This window comes from Coloeus monedula (assembly GCF_965178545.1).
Source record: "Coloeus monedula genome assembly, chromosome: 3".
NCBI lineage: Eukaryota > Metazoa > Chordata > Aves > Passeriformes > Corvidae > Coloeus > Coloeus monedula.
In genome coordinates, this window is record NC_138783.1 from 25,603,704 (window position 1) to 25,618,436 (window position 14,733).

The window sequence follows — 14,733 nt, forward strand, 5'->3', positions numbered from 1 at the left end:
GCCAGTGCAAGCATGGAGCTGAAGCCTCAGGTAGATCCAGCTGAAGAATAGGGAAGATGTTCAGGGATCAGGCACATTCATACTGAAAGTGGTGTGAATTAAAAGGGAGAGGAGAAGCCTCTTGACTTCCTTATTGATACACACATGGCTGAAACATATACCTCCTTGGCAGAAGCAAGGCTGTGCCAGATGATGCACAGGATACCCCTAAAATCCCTGGCACAACGTTAGTGTTTTGCAAATTGAGGCTCCCACAGGAGGGTGACGTGAGAGAGCTTGTCAGACCAAGGAAACAGCTTCAGCCTACAGCTGTACCAGAGCATTCCTCCTGCTCCAACACTTGGTTAGATGCAGATGTCAATGCCTTAATGCTGGTCATCAGCCCACACTCTCACAGCTCAGGCACACTCCTGCCTGTCAGCTCCTTGCTTTTCTTAGCAAGAGAGGGAGGTGGCTGTACAGCCAGGCTTTCGTTCTCCTTCACAGGAATGGGGGGAGGACTTTCACTGCGGTACAACAGCAAATACAGAACCTTGAAGTGATTGCAAACTCCCCATCCTCTACTGACACCTGCCCTCCAGAGTTCTTACAGAGTTTCCCAAAAACCCTAACCACAGAAATACCATCTTCTCATTAAATCTGCACACCAGTCACTTCCAAATCCCCTAGGCCCTGCACAAACTGGATCTGAAAGAATGCCTGAAGTATTAAACAATTTCCTCTGCTCCCCCTAGGCAGGGAGGGACACTAGTAAGCCTGGGAGGGGTCCATGGACCACTGCAGCGTGATCCACAGCTCACATCGTTGCAGACCTGCTATCCATTATGGGCACCTGTCCCAGCAGTGCACCTTGGCTGCCCCTAGCACAGGGGCTGCTGCTCCAGACATGGCCCTGCTCTGTAGGGGCAACACAGCAAGCCACAACGGGGGAAAAAATAAAAGCTGGGGAGAGACAGAAGTGTCTTGTGTCCCCATCAACAGCCCTCAACAGAGTTCACAAAGCTGGTCATGCTGGGGTGTCAAAGTCTTGACACCCTTCTTCAAACACCCGTCTCATTCCAGCTAAAACCCTGGTGGAAGGTCCTTGCTGTCAGCAGGGCAAAGTTACCTTCAAACAGAAACAGCTGAACAGCAGACAGAAGTACCACCCAGGCGAATCAAAGCAGAGATCTGGAACAATCAAAGGCACCTGTGATTCTACTCATTAAAAGTCATCTTGCCTTTCAGCAGCTGTCCCAAGATACCAACAGGATTAAAGGCTACATCTCTTCCCACTATCTACAAGGAGAATATCCATGTCATTTCCAAATATGGCTTAGAAAAGGGTTTAAAGTAAGAGATTGTTCTCTTTTGGGGTTCTGGGTGTATTATGTGGGCAGGTGCCAGTGGGAAAACAAGACACATGACAAACAGGCCAGGAACCTGCTCAGAGACCGATGATTGATTGATAGGATGAAAGATCCCCATTCAAATTCCTACCATGAGGGAATATCCCTAGTTTCTAGGATGCTGAGAAACTGCCAGCAGGTCTGTTTTATCTCAATACCAACAAACCCACAGGTCAACTTTTGCAGAACTGGAAGAACATCTGTTTCCCAACTTTTCCTTAGACTGTTGGTCCCTTATTCCCAAGTCCAGCTGACAGCTGAACAGCCAGCCATGAGATGGTGGCAGCTTTTGGTCATTTGGCTTGCCTGCGTGTGTTGGCAGAAATCAACAGGCCACTCCACAAATAATTTCCATTAATTTATTTTGATTCAGTTGATACCCATTTGTAAACACTGAATATGATGCAAAATGGACACAAACATACACACATCAGTCTCTTCAAAAAGGCTCACAAATACTTCACAAAGTTTCTTCCTAAAGCTCAGGTTTAAAAAAAAACCCAACCAACCAACCAAAAAACTTTCCAAGGTAGACAGTTCTTCCAGCGCCCATCACTCTTCACATTATCATTAGAGGAGTTCCATAAAGACAAGACCTTGGGAGGCTGAATTCCCACATTTCAGAAAGAACTTCACCTGTCTGCAGAAAGATTTTTGCTGCATGAACATCCTGGTAGTGGCAAAAAAAAAAAAAATCCTAGGTAACTAGAATTTTTCACTGAAAGGAATACAGGAAAACACATCCATAATCACACACGCTTCCTGCCCTAATGAGGCAATATACATTCATATAGGAGGAAAAAACCAAGCACATTATTAAGACATTAGGCAGTGAGGCAGTATCCATTTTATCTTCAGAAGAAATTTTACAGCAAATGGTTTCATTAAGACACTTGAAAGCAACCTACTTTGAAGGGAAAAAAAAGCACCATCATAGCATGAAGGCTGAAATGTGATTAGGAGTCACAAGCAGCACCAGCTCAGGCTCACCAGTGACTTTTGTCATTTGAGGACAAGTTAAATGGAGAAACAGTCGATGTGGGGACCTGTGACTCGCCTACAAAAAAGCACAATGAAGGAAGACAGTTAAAGAGTGCCAAGCCACCACTTATAGGGTGTATCTAAAGGTGCACTGTTCCTACAGACACCAAACAGTGGGGTGTTGGCATTTGGGCACGGAGGGTGTAACATTACAACACCAGCAATACCAGAAGCCTGGTCCCCTACAAGCTGCCTGGTCTGCAGAAGTCCACATTATTTGTAAAACAACAAGTGCCTCTTAAAAGGTCATGGGTAAAGCAAGACAAACTAACTTCTGAGTCTGGGTGGAAAAACATCCGGGCTGGCTGTTACCAAAATCCTTCCCTGCTCTTGATCAGCTTTAAGTCCTCTTGTTATACAGAGGGAAAACTTTTCAAGAGCCAGCAGGGTACTGTCTTCTGCACTGCCAGGCATACAGTTTTACAGGTGAGACATTGGTCCTTGCCTAAAGGCCACACACAACCCACAAGTCATATGCTGGCTGCTCCCACTGCTCCAACCCCCAGGCAGCATGGATCTAGGCAGCTACTAACATAGTGAGCCGGAGGACTGACTCTTAACGCTCTTAGATTTTGACATTTTTCTACCACTATGGTCAGTACCAAGCTCAGCAGGAAATAACTCAGAAAAGAAACTGTTCCTGAGCACACCGGATCACAACAGTTTGCCCTTGCAATAACTGCAAAGGGAGCACTACCCTCCAAGAGTTCCCTGCTTATTCTCAGGGATGTTAAAAGGAGAGTTCCCAAGTATGCATCTGAAGGGATTGAAACTCTTCCGCCCATTTAGATGCCTTTTAAATATCCTATTACTTTATGTTTCTCATCTCCCAAGGCATTCACAAAGCAAATCCTTTCAGGAAGAAGAGGTAAACAAATCCTGTTAAAGAAACAGTCACCACTGCTATGCAGATTACAGCCACCTGAACTTCCTATTCACTGAGGAATCAGCACTGCATTTTCCTCCTAGAAAAATCCCATCCTTGCAACCCTTCAGTGCCCTGAATAGTTTTGGTTCCCACTGGAGCCAGTGCAAAAAATGAAATTTACTTCAGCACTTCCCTCCCGCTATACTGGAGCATGCCTGACCAAGGTATGAAATGGTTACATTAGTATCAGGTCTTTTGTTCCTAAGCTGCACACCAAATTCCTCGCTGCCTGGGAGAACAGCCCTGAGAGAGTCTCGGTGTTAAGCAGTTCAGACGAAACCTCCCAATCACTAAGAGCTCACTGAGAGACAAGGGACAAGGCTACACTGACAGGCTGCAAAGTAGAAACCAATCTCTGCCTGTGAGTGCAAGTGAGTACCACAGGGCCAACACTGCCAGCCCTGCGATCTGCTCTGCTTTCTCCCAGCCAGGAGTAGCAGGACTGAGAAATCACTTATCTCAAACCTGCAAAAGCTCCCAGAACTCGTTCAGCCCGTGGGTGCATGATTGATTCCTGTGCATGCAAAGCACAGGGACAAACAAATTGGCTGTCTCCACTGCAGGAGTTTGTTTAGCCCAGGAGGTCCTTCTGCCTTAATCTTCCTCAGTGCCAGCAGGGTAAGATCTAAGAAGATCCCACTAGGCCACAGCATCCTTATATCCAGGGTTGCCAAGCTCCAGTTCATCTCAGCAGGCATCACAAAATACATATGTGCCTTGGAAACATTTACAGACAAATCAAGGGAAAGCAACTTTGTCTCAATTTCAACTCCTAGGATCAGGCTTCAAGCTCCAAACAGAGGGTCATAAAGGAACGCTTTGCACAGTCCAGCTAGGTGCCTTTTTATTCACATTAGGATCAAGGAAGTGATCAGAACCTCTTAGGGTGCTTGGTTAGAGGTAAGAAGCAAGAGAGCTGTCCCTTTACCTCCTTATAGAGAACTGTTCACAGGATGAAAAGGGGCAAGAGGAAATAAGGGAAATTCAGTAACTCTGTACAGCCACATTCCAGGTGCAGCTGCTCCTCAGTTATCTGCTGGTTATAAAAAGTGCCACTCAAGGAAACCAAACAGTACAAAGAGGGACACAATCTTTACCTTAAAGTGGGACATATAATGAAGAGCACTCACAACAAATTTGGCAGGGATCTCAAGGGACACCCCTGACCCTGCTTTCTTTTGGCACCATGTACCATCCATCCATTCTTCAAAGCTAATGCACAGCAGCACAATGAATGAGCATCACTTGCCCAACATCACCCAGCTGCCTGCCACGCCCGTGCAGTCAGGGGCAGGCCTGACCTGTGCATGATGCACACATCTGAAATCACCATGGCTGGGACAAAGCTCTGATCTCTGCTTTTTCACCTTAGGCCCAACCTGTAATTCTTGTGCCATGGTCCCCAGCTTTCCAGCCAGACCCTTCCTATTACTGCAGGGCCAACAGCATACATGAAGGGTTTAAAACAAAAAGCAACAAAAAAATCCCACCCACAAAATCCAGAAACCACCGCCACCAAAACCTTGTCATTTTGGCTGAAGCTCAAGTCCAGGCCATAATACAGTTGCAGGCTGATGAGGAACAAATCACATTCTTGCAGGTTCATTCACCTGCCACTACAGGTCGTCTATCCCAAAACCAGACACCTCCAACACATCCTCCACCTCTCCCTCCGTACCCTAAGGCTGATCTGTTCCTTGGCTTCTTGGCATGAGAAAACAGCTCTACAGTCAGGCAGCTCTACAACTGGGGTTGAGACAAGATCACTGTGCTGACAGCAACACAACCAATCAAGATGCTACCTACCAAACATGCTGCTAGCAGTTGCCTACTCCCCCACAGATTCCCTTCTCCCACAGACAGAAGAAGAAGGTAATTTCCATAAAGCTACAGTAATACCAGATGGACAGCACTCTTGTTTTGCCCTCAGAGTTCATTGTTACTTCAAAACATTTCCTTACTTGGTGTATTTACCTGCTGTCATGTGTCACAACCCATAATCAGAGCAGAAACACTTTGAGGGAGATGAGCAAAGCCTTCAAACCAATACAGACCCAGCTCACAGAAAGAACAATGGGATCTCTTTTCACTCATTTAGACAGGGATGGAATAACAATTTTAGGGGTCAAGAGGTGAAGGGATCTACAAAGCCCTACAGGAATATAGCTCACAAAGGCACTTAATAGAAGCATGTACACAGCTGGATGGAATAGGAGAATAAAAATAAATAAATGCACCAGAGAGGAGAACGCTGCTCAGTGACTGCCTAGACAGTCTCTTTTAGCCAAAGAGCCTGGTTTCTGCAAGGGTCCATCTGTATCCAGAGTTCACTCTTCTGACATCTCCAAAATGCCACACGTAGGTACGAGCCAGGGATTCTTTAACCTTTGCAGGAACCAGTGCACTCCCTGAAGCCCGGCAGCTGGTTACTCCTGATGCCAGTGTTCACATCTAATGAAAACTCAAGTTCTCAAAACCTTGTGCTCTTCTTGCTGTTTCCCACAGTGGAAAATGGCAGCAGGCTCCTCCTCTCCCCATCTGCACATATGGCTTACTGCTTTCTGCATCCTATTGCTGGCTGACAGCATGTGAAGAACCATTCCACCTGGGAAAACCTCTGGTGCTGTCGGTGAGGGGATGGGCAGCCTACCTGCCGACCACAAGGGAAGGTTGTGCAAGGAAGGAGTCCTGGAGGGAGGGGCTGCTCCCCTGCTAAACAAAGTCAGTGAACCACGACACATCTGCAGAAAGAGGGGTGTCACACAATGTCCTCGGCAGAGCGCTGTGGAGGAGAAGACCCCAGGCTCAGGAAGTGGCCCCAGTTGCACAGGAGTCCCCGGTTATACTGGCCAGTGTCTATCACTAAGCCGCCCAGCAGTCTGCGCCCGGTGTTGTCCCGCAGAGCCAGCCGAGCTTCCCTCTCAGTCACGTTGTAGCTGATGTTCAACAGCTGGATAAGGAGGATGTATCCCATGCCAGCTGTTACAATGGCACAGTACCATACACAGGTGAACAACAGAGCAGAGCTGGCAGAAGGGAAAAAGATGGGAAGGAAGCCATTTAGTACTGAAGCAGCTGCTATAAAGTGACTTTCCCTGGTAATCACTATCCTTTCAAATCCCTGTCTAACATCTGCCACAGTGATCTCACTTTGCTGCTTTCATCAGATAATCCTTAAAGGCTTTCTGGAAATTAAAGCTTCAGGGCTTACTTAATGAGAGTTTTTACTGCTACCAGAGCTACTCTTGAACATTGCTGTCACACAACCTAGATCTTTACTCTTCCTGTTGTAAAGGTGCTCCAGCCTTATTTAAGGACCCCAGGATGCTCATACTCCACCAGGCATGAGATGGAGCAGAGGAAGGAAGAGTCACTTATGTACTAGCAGTACTCTGCCCATCTGTGGTAGTGCTGGTCTCTGAACTCATGTCCAACAGCTCCCACCAGCCTTCCTGCCAGACAGGGCACGTTCTAGGCAGATAATGTGGAGGACAGTCACTAGATAAATAGTGAGGAATAAGAGGGAGAGAGCACATGTGGATTCCAGGCTGTCAGATTGTTACCTGCATCTGAGGGCAAATGTATTTAAAAGTACATCTATATATAACACAGTAAGTACTTCAAATCCCAGCTCCTTCAACTTTCTCCAAGTCTCAGGCTGCCCACCTTGGCAAAAGCAGAGACATGTCTTTGCTCTCCAGGGTTTTTTAGGGAGCGCTTTGCATTCAGGTTTGACAGCCAGCAGAACAAGGAGCAGGAGCTAAGCTGCCTGAGCAAGGCTGCTCCCACCCCAGCTCTCTCCCAGACAGACATCTCACCTGTAGTCAGAATAGGCCCCGGGGCAGTAGAACAATGCCACAAAGGGAGTTCGGCCTCTACAGATGGTGTGCAGGGTCAAGGTAATCCCATACACAGAGGTGAGCATGAAGAACGAGAGTGCAAGGATGAAAGCTTGATGGTTGTGCTCCCCTACACAGCTGTTAATCCTCCAAAAGGAAAGAAGAGATTACTTGCTTAAAATAAGAAAATAAACTGTCTTCTATTTCTTCTCCCTCCCCCAGCTGTCAAAGAACCTGATTTCCATGGTGCTTCCATTCAACACAGGCTGAGAACTTTGAAATATATTCGAAGAAGGTCTATAACTTTATAAAGTTACAAACACAAGACAATAGATCTGTAGGGTAACAGCAGCAGACTGTTTGCCTCAAATTTTTAGCAAGGGTAGTATCCTTTACTGAGACACATTATACCCAAAAGGCAGCTTTGGGCTTCCTTGCCTCAGGAGACCACTAAAGCAACTTAACTGCAGGATTGCTAGTGCTCCACAGACCAAGTCTAATAAAGAAAAAGAAAAACCAAATCCAAAACCCTCACCAAAAAAAAAAACAAAAAAAAAACCCAACACAAACTGATGAAAAAACAGGAGAGAAGTAAAGCCAATTCCGAAGTATGCTGCAGAAGCTTTCAGCTCTCAGCTCAACCCACTTAGAATAAACAATTATTCCAACTGTTCTTTTAAAGGGTAAATGCAAAGCTTTTTGTATTTAAAGAGTGTCATAAGGTCTTGCACATAGCAAAAACAACTCTATTGGCCAGGGATTGTAAAAAAAAGAAGCTAGCTTAAAAAAGGAGGGAACTTAGGAGAGAGAGAAAGAGAGAACACAGGGAGCCTCAGCAGTGCAAAACCTACCAGACACAGTGATGGTCCAGCCTCCTCACACACCTGCCACAAAGCCGGCAGTGCCCTGCTCGGGCTGGCCTGACCAGCTGGCATTTAGTGCACCAGTCCTTTTTCACACCTTCTGGCTGCCCAGCTGACATCCTGCAATAACCTTTAGCTTCCCCATTCACAGCACGACTGCTGGCAGCACCTGAGATACCATGGAGCCCGCTGGAGCTCCCTCTAACACTCTTGCTGGGCAAACCCTGGTGCGATGGCTCCTCATTGCCTGCTGGGATGGGAAGATAGCCAGGGTCCTTCTTGGCTCGAGACAGGGCTGCAAGCATAAGAATTAACCCGCACGTGAGAGCGACCACTTGGGAATACTCCACGTGGCCCCGGGGAACCACCTCCCGGAGAAACACATAGTACATATATCCCAAGGAGAAGAGCCCCAGGCTCAAGAAGAAGAGAGTCCGCTCCTTCCTCCGGTGGGTGAGGTAGTAATACCACAGCACCACGACGGGCAGGGACGTCAGGATTACGAGCCCCAGCAGGAAGTGCAGGGCGGCAACGTGGAGGAAGACGGGCAGCAGGACGAGCGGCGGCACGAGGCTCACGTTGATCTTCACGGCCCCCGAGAACCACGGGACCCGCAGCCGGTCCGCGATGGTGTCGACGATCCTCTCCAGCGCTCCCGGGGGCAGGGATTTGCACGTCAGCCACCTGTGAGCGGGGGGAGCACAGCGCCGGCTGGCACCGGGGCAGCCGCCCTCCCGCCGCCCTGCCCCTGCCCCGTCCCGCTCCCGCCGCCTCCCCTTGCCCTCTCTCCCAACAAGTTTCTCGGGAAGCGGGACGCGGCTCCCCCGCCCTCAGAGCGGCAGCCCCACAGGGACGCCGCCGCCGGGAGGATGTCCCGCAGTCGGGCGGCCCTCAGGGTGGCGGAGGTCGCAGCACCGGTACCTGTCGCAGCCGTCGTCCAGCTCTTCGCAGTCGCAGCAGCACGCCGCCAGGTGGTTGCGCTGGCCGCGCCGGTCCACGTATTCGCAGCAGCAGAGCGGCTCCTCCATCGCCGCCGCCCGCCCCGTCCCTCCCGCGGGGCCGGGAGCGGCTCCCGCCGCCGGCGCCGCCTCAGGTGCCCCGCGCGCGCCGCCGCCCCCGCCCCGCGGCCCCGCCCCCGCCGCGGCGCCCGCCCGCCATTGGCCGCGCGCGCCCCGAGGTGTGCGGGGGGCGGCGCCCCCGCCCGGACCGTCCACCTGACGGCGGCGCGCGCCAATGGGCGCGCGGGGGGCGGGGCCGCCGTCACGCGGGGGCACCTGCCTTAAAGGGACAGCGCAACAGGTGGCGGGCGCGGGGGGCGGCGCCGCGGGGCTCCCGCTACCCGGGGCTGGACACGCGGCCGGGAAAAGTCTCCCACCGTACACCTTGAACTCGACCCTGCGCCCCGCTTCCCGACCCCACACCCTGCGTTTGCACCGCTGCCTGACGGGCTGAGCACCGCCCCAGTCAGGGCTGCCCTCCAACCGCACCCCAGCCTCGAGGAAGGGGGCCCTTCCATTTTCCTGGATTTTTTTTTTCCTATATTCATCTTCTTTCCCTCAACCTGCTTAGAAAACGCTTGAAGCACATGAAAAGGTGTTTCATCATCAGTGGGCACACCACACTGAAGCACAGCCCTTGATGGAGGGAAAAGACCGAGGGCTGAAATTTCTCTGGGAGAGCTAGAAACATATGGCAGAAGGCAGCCTGCCAAAGCTTGCAGTATGCAAGAGATATCAAACCTCTTCCTCTTAATTAATCTTAGGCATATTCATCTTAAGATGGTGACTTGTTTCACAAGGTCCCCATTGCTAAAAAAAGCCTATGAAGATCCTGTAGCTGTGAATCCAGTAACATTTTTTCTACGAAACACTCCTCAGTGACGGTCATTTTGTACATTGACATAAAAAGCTGTGATTTCATAGAGACAAGCTCAGTTCTCTGCTGAGGGTGTTTTTCACCCTCCAAAGTGTTCAGATCTGTTCACCAGCAGTACAATTGCCCTCGCTCACTCACCACGGGATGGATGCAAGAGCTCTGCACTGTTTGGAAGTGAGACTCCCCACGGTAGAGGGCTGGCAGGAGAGACAAGACTGCCAAGCTGTGGCAATGCAGAACCCGACTTACTTCTTCCACAAACCTTTATTCTGTGCAGCTTTTGAGCTAAACAGTAAAGAGTCCAGAGGAGACAGTTACAATCCCTACCCCACAAGTCCTCACACACACGTGTTCTTCAGACATCTTGAATAAAAAGCTGATGTGGCTTTTAACTCTCAGTCTTGCTGCTCTGTGTCCTGTTCAAGTGGTCAAAGCTTCTTTGGAGCATGGAAAGAGAAATCTTCAGCTGTGAAGATACAATCATCCCCCCCCACCAATTACTTAAGTCAGTCTCCTGTATGGGTGAGCATTATCAGGAAAATAGTCTCCCTCCTCCTTTTCTTTTAAAGATTTCATGTGATTTCCTCCTCCCTGTTACCATAAACAGTTGGCTTACTGTGCTCTCCTAACAGCTACACTCTGCAGAGTTTATAAATACTAACAGTCTAGGATGATAAAGTCTTAACACCTCACCAGACAACAGCACAAAAGATAAACCACCCAACTCATTTTTAGTCACAGATAATGTTCAGTGCAAATACTCCAAGGAACATGGCAGTACAACATGAATTTTCTTTTAACACCTGGCCCTCCTAGTGCATTTTGGTGCACAAAGTGTGTTTAGATTATTGACAACCCTCAGAAAACACAAGGTAGCAAGCACTAAGATGTGTCAGGACTTCCAGACAAAAAGTGTTATTCTGGATGAAAAGGTGGCTAAATTCTCACTTTTCTTTTTTACACTGTGTGTTCAAAAAGCACTTAACACTTCAGAATTAGGAATTGTTTGGATAGTAAGCAGAAAAAGTTAAAAGGGCATGGAAACCAGAAAACCTTCTCTCTAAAGTGAAGCTTCCAGCACTCAGGCTTTTTCAAGTTGTGATCAAAGTGGTTAATTAATAGATGAATAGCAGCTGTGTGTGCAGAGACACCTCTAAACAAGGAGTATAAAAAATGGCTTCTTTTTCTAACCTCCTTTAGTGTATGGAAGAAGAAAGAGCAAATGATGGAGAAAGGTACATGTGAACTCCCCCTTCAGCTTTCCGAAACTAATAATTTATTCCATTGCATTTAGATTTAATAAAAGAAGTTAAAATCAGAACATTCATGAGTGGTAAGTAAAAACTAAAGCACCAATTTACTGTCCTTCAGTTACTGAGTTGAAATTTCAGCCTAGGGATTTTAGGGATTTAACGGTCATGGACTTCAGGATCAGAGACACAACAGTATTCAACAACTTTTTTTGTGTGTGTCTGTAGTATACAGGAGCCTGAAATTTTAAGTTACTGTGACAGAGGATTAACTTCTATGGAGCCTCTCAGAAAAATATGATTCTGCAGAATTTATTTATTTTTCACTAGAGATTAGGTGGCCCCTTGATACCAATGTAAGTGAAGCTCTTGACAATATCTAGAAGAGTAGCAGGGAGCAAAAGCCAGGATAAAAATGAATGAAGAAACCCCAAAATAAGATGGGAAAAAAACCATCTTAGTATGAGTCTTCTTAGGAAAGGGAATCTGTTTTGAAATACTCCAGTCTTTGCTTTGTCATGATTCAGAACTGCATCAACACATCTCTTAAGCACTTGACAAGTTGAAGAAAATTGACATGCACACTTACATCTTAGTTAAGTAAAAAAACACAAACCAAACAAAAAAACCCCAAAAAACAAAAACCACAAACCCAAAAAAACTAAACCAAACAATAAAAAAAACCAACAAACCCCCCCCAAAAAAACAAAAAAGCCCAACAACAACAACAAACCCGAAAAAACCCAAACAAACAAAACCCAAACAAAAAACCCCAAACAAACAAAAAAACCCCAAAAAACCCTCCAAGAAACAAATTCAAAACCAAACCAACCCAAAACATCAGAAACATAAGCACTGCCTAGGGCAAACCGATCAAGAAAACTTTATCTAGCATCAGACCACATCAAACAAAAGCTATGATAACACAAGGGAGAAAACTTGAGTTGTTGAGAAACAAGAACATCACCAGGAAAGAGTGTCAGACCTACCTGCTCAAGCATTTCAATTGAGTCTCTTAAAACTCCCTTCACATGTTTAACCTGTTCCTTATCATATTGAGGGATCTCCTCTTTTGATACCATTTCTGGGGATATGCTGAAAAAGATGGAGATTACATCAGAAACATGAAACAAGCACCTCAATGCCTTTATAAAAGCAACAGTTCTCTGCCACCATTGCTCTGCCATTGCTAAAAGCACCCTCTTACAAAAGCCACATAAAAAGCTGCCTGCAGTTGAACTTCAATGCCTCTTTTCTTGAAGCTAGTACCTCAGATCTTTGTAGACAACAGCCACCAAGAAAAAAGTGTGCTGACATTACATTTATGATATAAGGCTCACACTTCAGGGAGCAAGATCCTTCTTATGAAGAAAGTTGCTCTAACCAGTTCTGAGATGGTCACTATGGGAGGTCCCTACACCTCTTCCAGTCTCAGCATCAGGATATGGTTTTTAACTTATTTGTTGATACTGTATTCAAAAGGAAGTACCATCTTTCTGTGTCTGAGTACAAAAGGCACATAACATGGAAGTTTTTGAAGGAGAAGAGATTTAGCAGGAGACTCAGAAAGAAGCTAAAAAGCTAAATGAACCTTTAACATTCCATTTGAGAACATGCTGGTTCACACAGGATGAACACTTTGGTTCTGTGATCAGCACTATGATATTCACAGAAGATGAGTCACAGCAGGCTGATAAATGCAAACTAAGGTTAACATTTCTCCCAAAAAAGCTTGTCAAAGGAGAAATTTATTACTGCAAGATGCAGTCAGACATGTCACTGGATTTCAGCATAGACCACAGCAAGCCCCAGCCACTTCTGAAAACTTGCCACTGAATTTCATTATTTATAATTTATTTCCTTAGATCATATTTTCACATAAGCTGAAGAAGAAAGCAAGCAAAGATTGTGAATTCAACTTACTTCAAAGAGCTTTCTTCCTGAAGCTGGACGTGATAGAGGGACTGAGCTGCATGCTCTATCTTTGACAGTTTGAGGAACAGTGTTATATTCAGCAAGACCAAGAGCAGCAAACTGTAGAGAGAAGAGAAAAAAACCCCAGGTTTTGTAATAATTTCATTTGCAATGCTACAAACACAAGATCATGGCTAAAGACAGCTAAGGAAACAGAATCCTCCCAGAATCCTGGGAGAAAAAAGGTGTGGGGCAGCACTATACTGGAAATTAGTATCTATCTGAACAATTCTTAGCAGTTACCATTAAGCTGGGTAATAGCCAATAGAAATAACAACAGTATCTCTTCTTGGAACTTTTAAAATTAGGAATCTGTAAATTCTAGACTTTATTTTGTTAATAGGATCAGACCTAAGAAAAACGTGCAAGGTAACTAGTTTGGCAAGTCAGCATTTTCATTCTGCCTGTAATTTTCAAGTCAATCCATTCCCCTTTTATACCCACATGTTCCACTCAAAGTAGGTTAAGATTTATCATGCTACATGCAATGTTAACATGCAAATGAGGAACAAATACAGATAAAGATCACGATGAGCTTAAGTCAAGCAACATTTTAATGCAAGTGAGTACTTACAAGACACTCATTACTACAATGATGGTGGTGGTCCTACTTACTGCATCTCTTTTCCTTCCTATAGGGCATGGAAGAGAAGGAGGTTAAAAAGTACTGAAGAACATTCCTAAAGGATGTGTGCAGATAGATATATGTCAGTGCCCAGCACTTCACACAGAACTGCTCAACAACTTCTGATGGAAAAAAATAACAGGTCATGTAGGTGCACATGATCACCTCCACCATTCACCAAAGCATTTTTGCAGTCATCTCTGAGAAGCTGGCTGAACAGTCAGGCTCTTCCATCAGAATTCCCCCTATCCCACTGTACTGGGGAGAACAGAGTGCTGGGGCATGGTCACAGTAAAGCTGAATAGCGTGAGAGGATGCAGTCCATCCATTCCTAACGTGCATCCAGCACATGTGCTGCTAGTCACACACAGCAGAGACAGGCTGCAAAGTGGCTCTCTGCTGCTTGTTCTCCTGCTTACATTCATCTTTCTGACAACCAGTGTCAGTCACATTTTCCTGTAACTGGTCCCATCCTTACTGGCTTGGTTTATCTATTGTCCTGGAAACAGCCTTTCCAGAGGCCATCTGCTATTCATCAGGCAACAGGGATCAGACACTACTGAGGGACAGTGTGCATGTTCTCTCCAAACTGAGCACCTATCACCGTGGGCAGGCTGATCTTCAAAAATAATTCCAGTTTTGCACATTCTGCCCTGGACAAAGGACACACATAAAAGTTGTAGTGTACAGAGACACGCTCATCTGAAAAGGTGGAGCAGCAGTAGCAAAATTAAGTAATTAGGAAGCAATTTCAGATAGGTAAAGAGTCCTTCACACACACTGCTGATCCAAATATTCTCTCAAAGGTGTACTCAGTGTTGTCTCCCCGTTAAGGGAAGTGCACTTGCTCCTACTTCATTGTTTACAATTCAATTTTTGTCATGGAATCCACCACTCCCCAGTGCCCAAGTCTGTCGTGCCTAAGGGCAGTGGAACTGCAAGAAATGCTT

The 14,733-nt window shown here is 46.6% G+C and overlaps 2 protein-coding genes across 2 annotated transcripts in view; both read right to left on the reverse strand.

Moving 5' to 3' along the window:
• Window positions 1-5,974: 5,974 nt before the first annotated feature.
• ZDHHC23 (zDHHC palmitoyltransferase 23) lies at window positions 5,975-9,093 on the reverse strand. Its single transcript, XM_082278141.1, has 4 exons — window positions 8,981-9,093; window positions 8,048-8,743; window positions 7,176-7,343; window positions 5,975-6,383 (listed from the first exon to the last, which is right to left on the reverse strand). Exons 1-4 carry the CDS (start codon window positions 9,085-9,087, stop codon window positions 6,116-6,118), a joined length of 1,239 nt encoding a protein of 412 aa, XP_082134267.1. The 5' UTR covers window positions 9,088-9,093; the 3' UTR covers window positions 5,975-6,115.
• A 1,053-nt stretch (window positions 9,094-10,146) lies between these two features.
• The window catches only part of GRAMD1C (GRAM domain containing 1C), a 52,745-nt gene continuing 48,158 nt past the window's right edge, over window positions 10,147-14,733 (reverse strand). Inside the window, 4 exon segments of the mRNA XM_082277673.1 lie at window positions 10,147-10,400; window positions 12,174-12,279; window positions 13,108-13,218; window positions 13,733-13,790. Of these exon segments, the coding sequence (XP_082133799.1) occupies window positions 10,323-10,400; window positions 12,174-12,279; window positions 13,108-13,218; window positions 13,733-13,790 (353 nt within the window). The 3' untranslated portion in view covers window positions 10,147-10,322.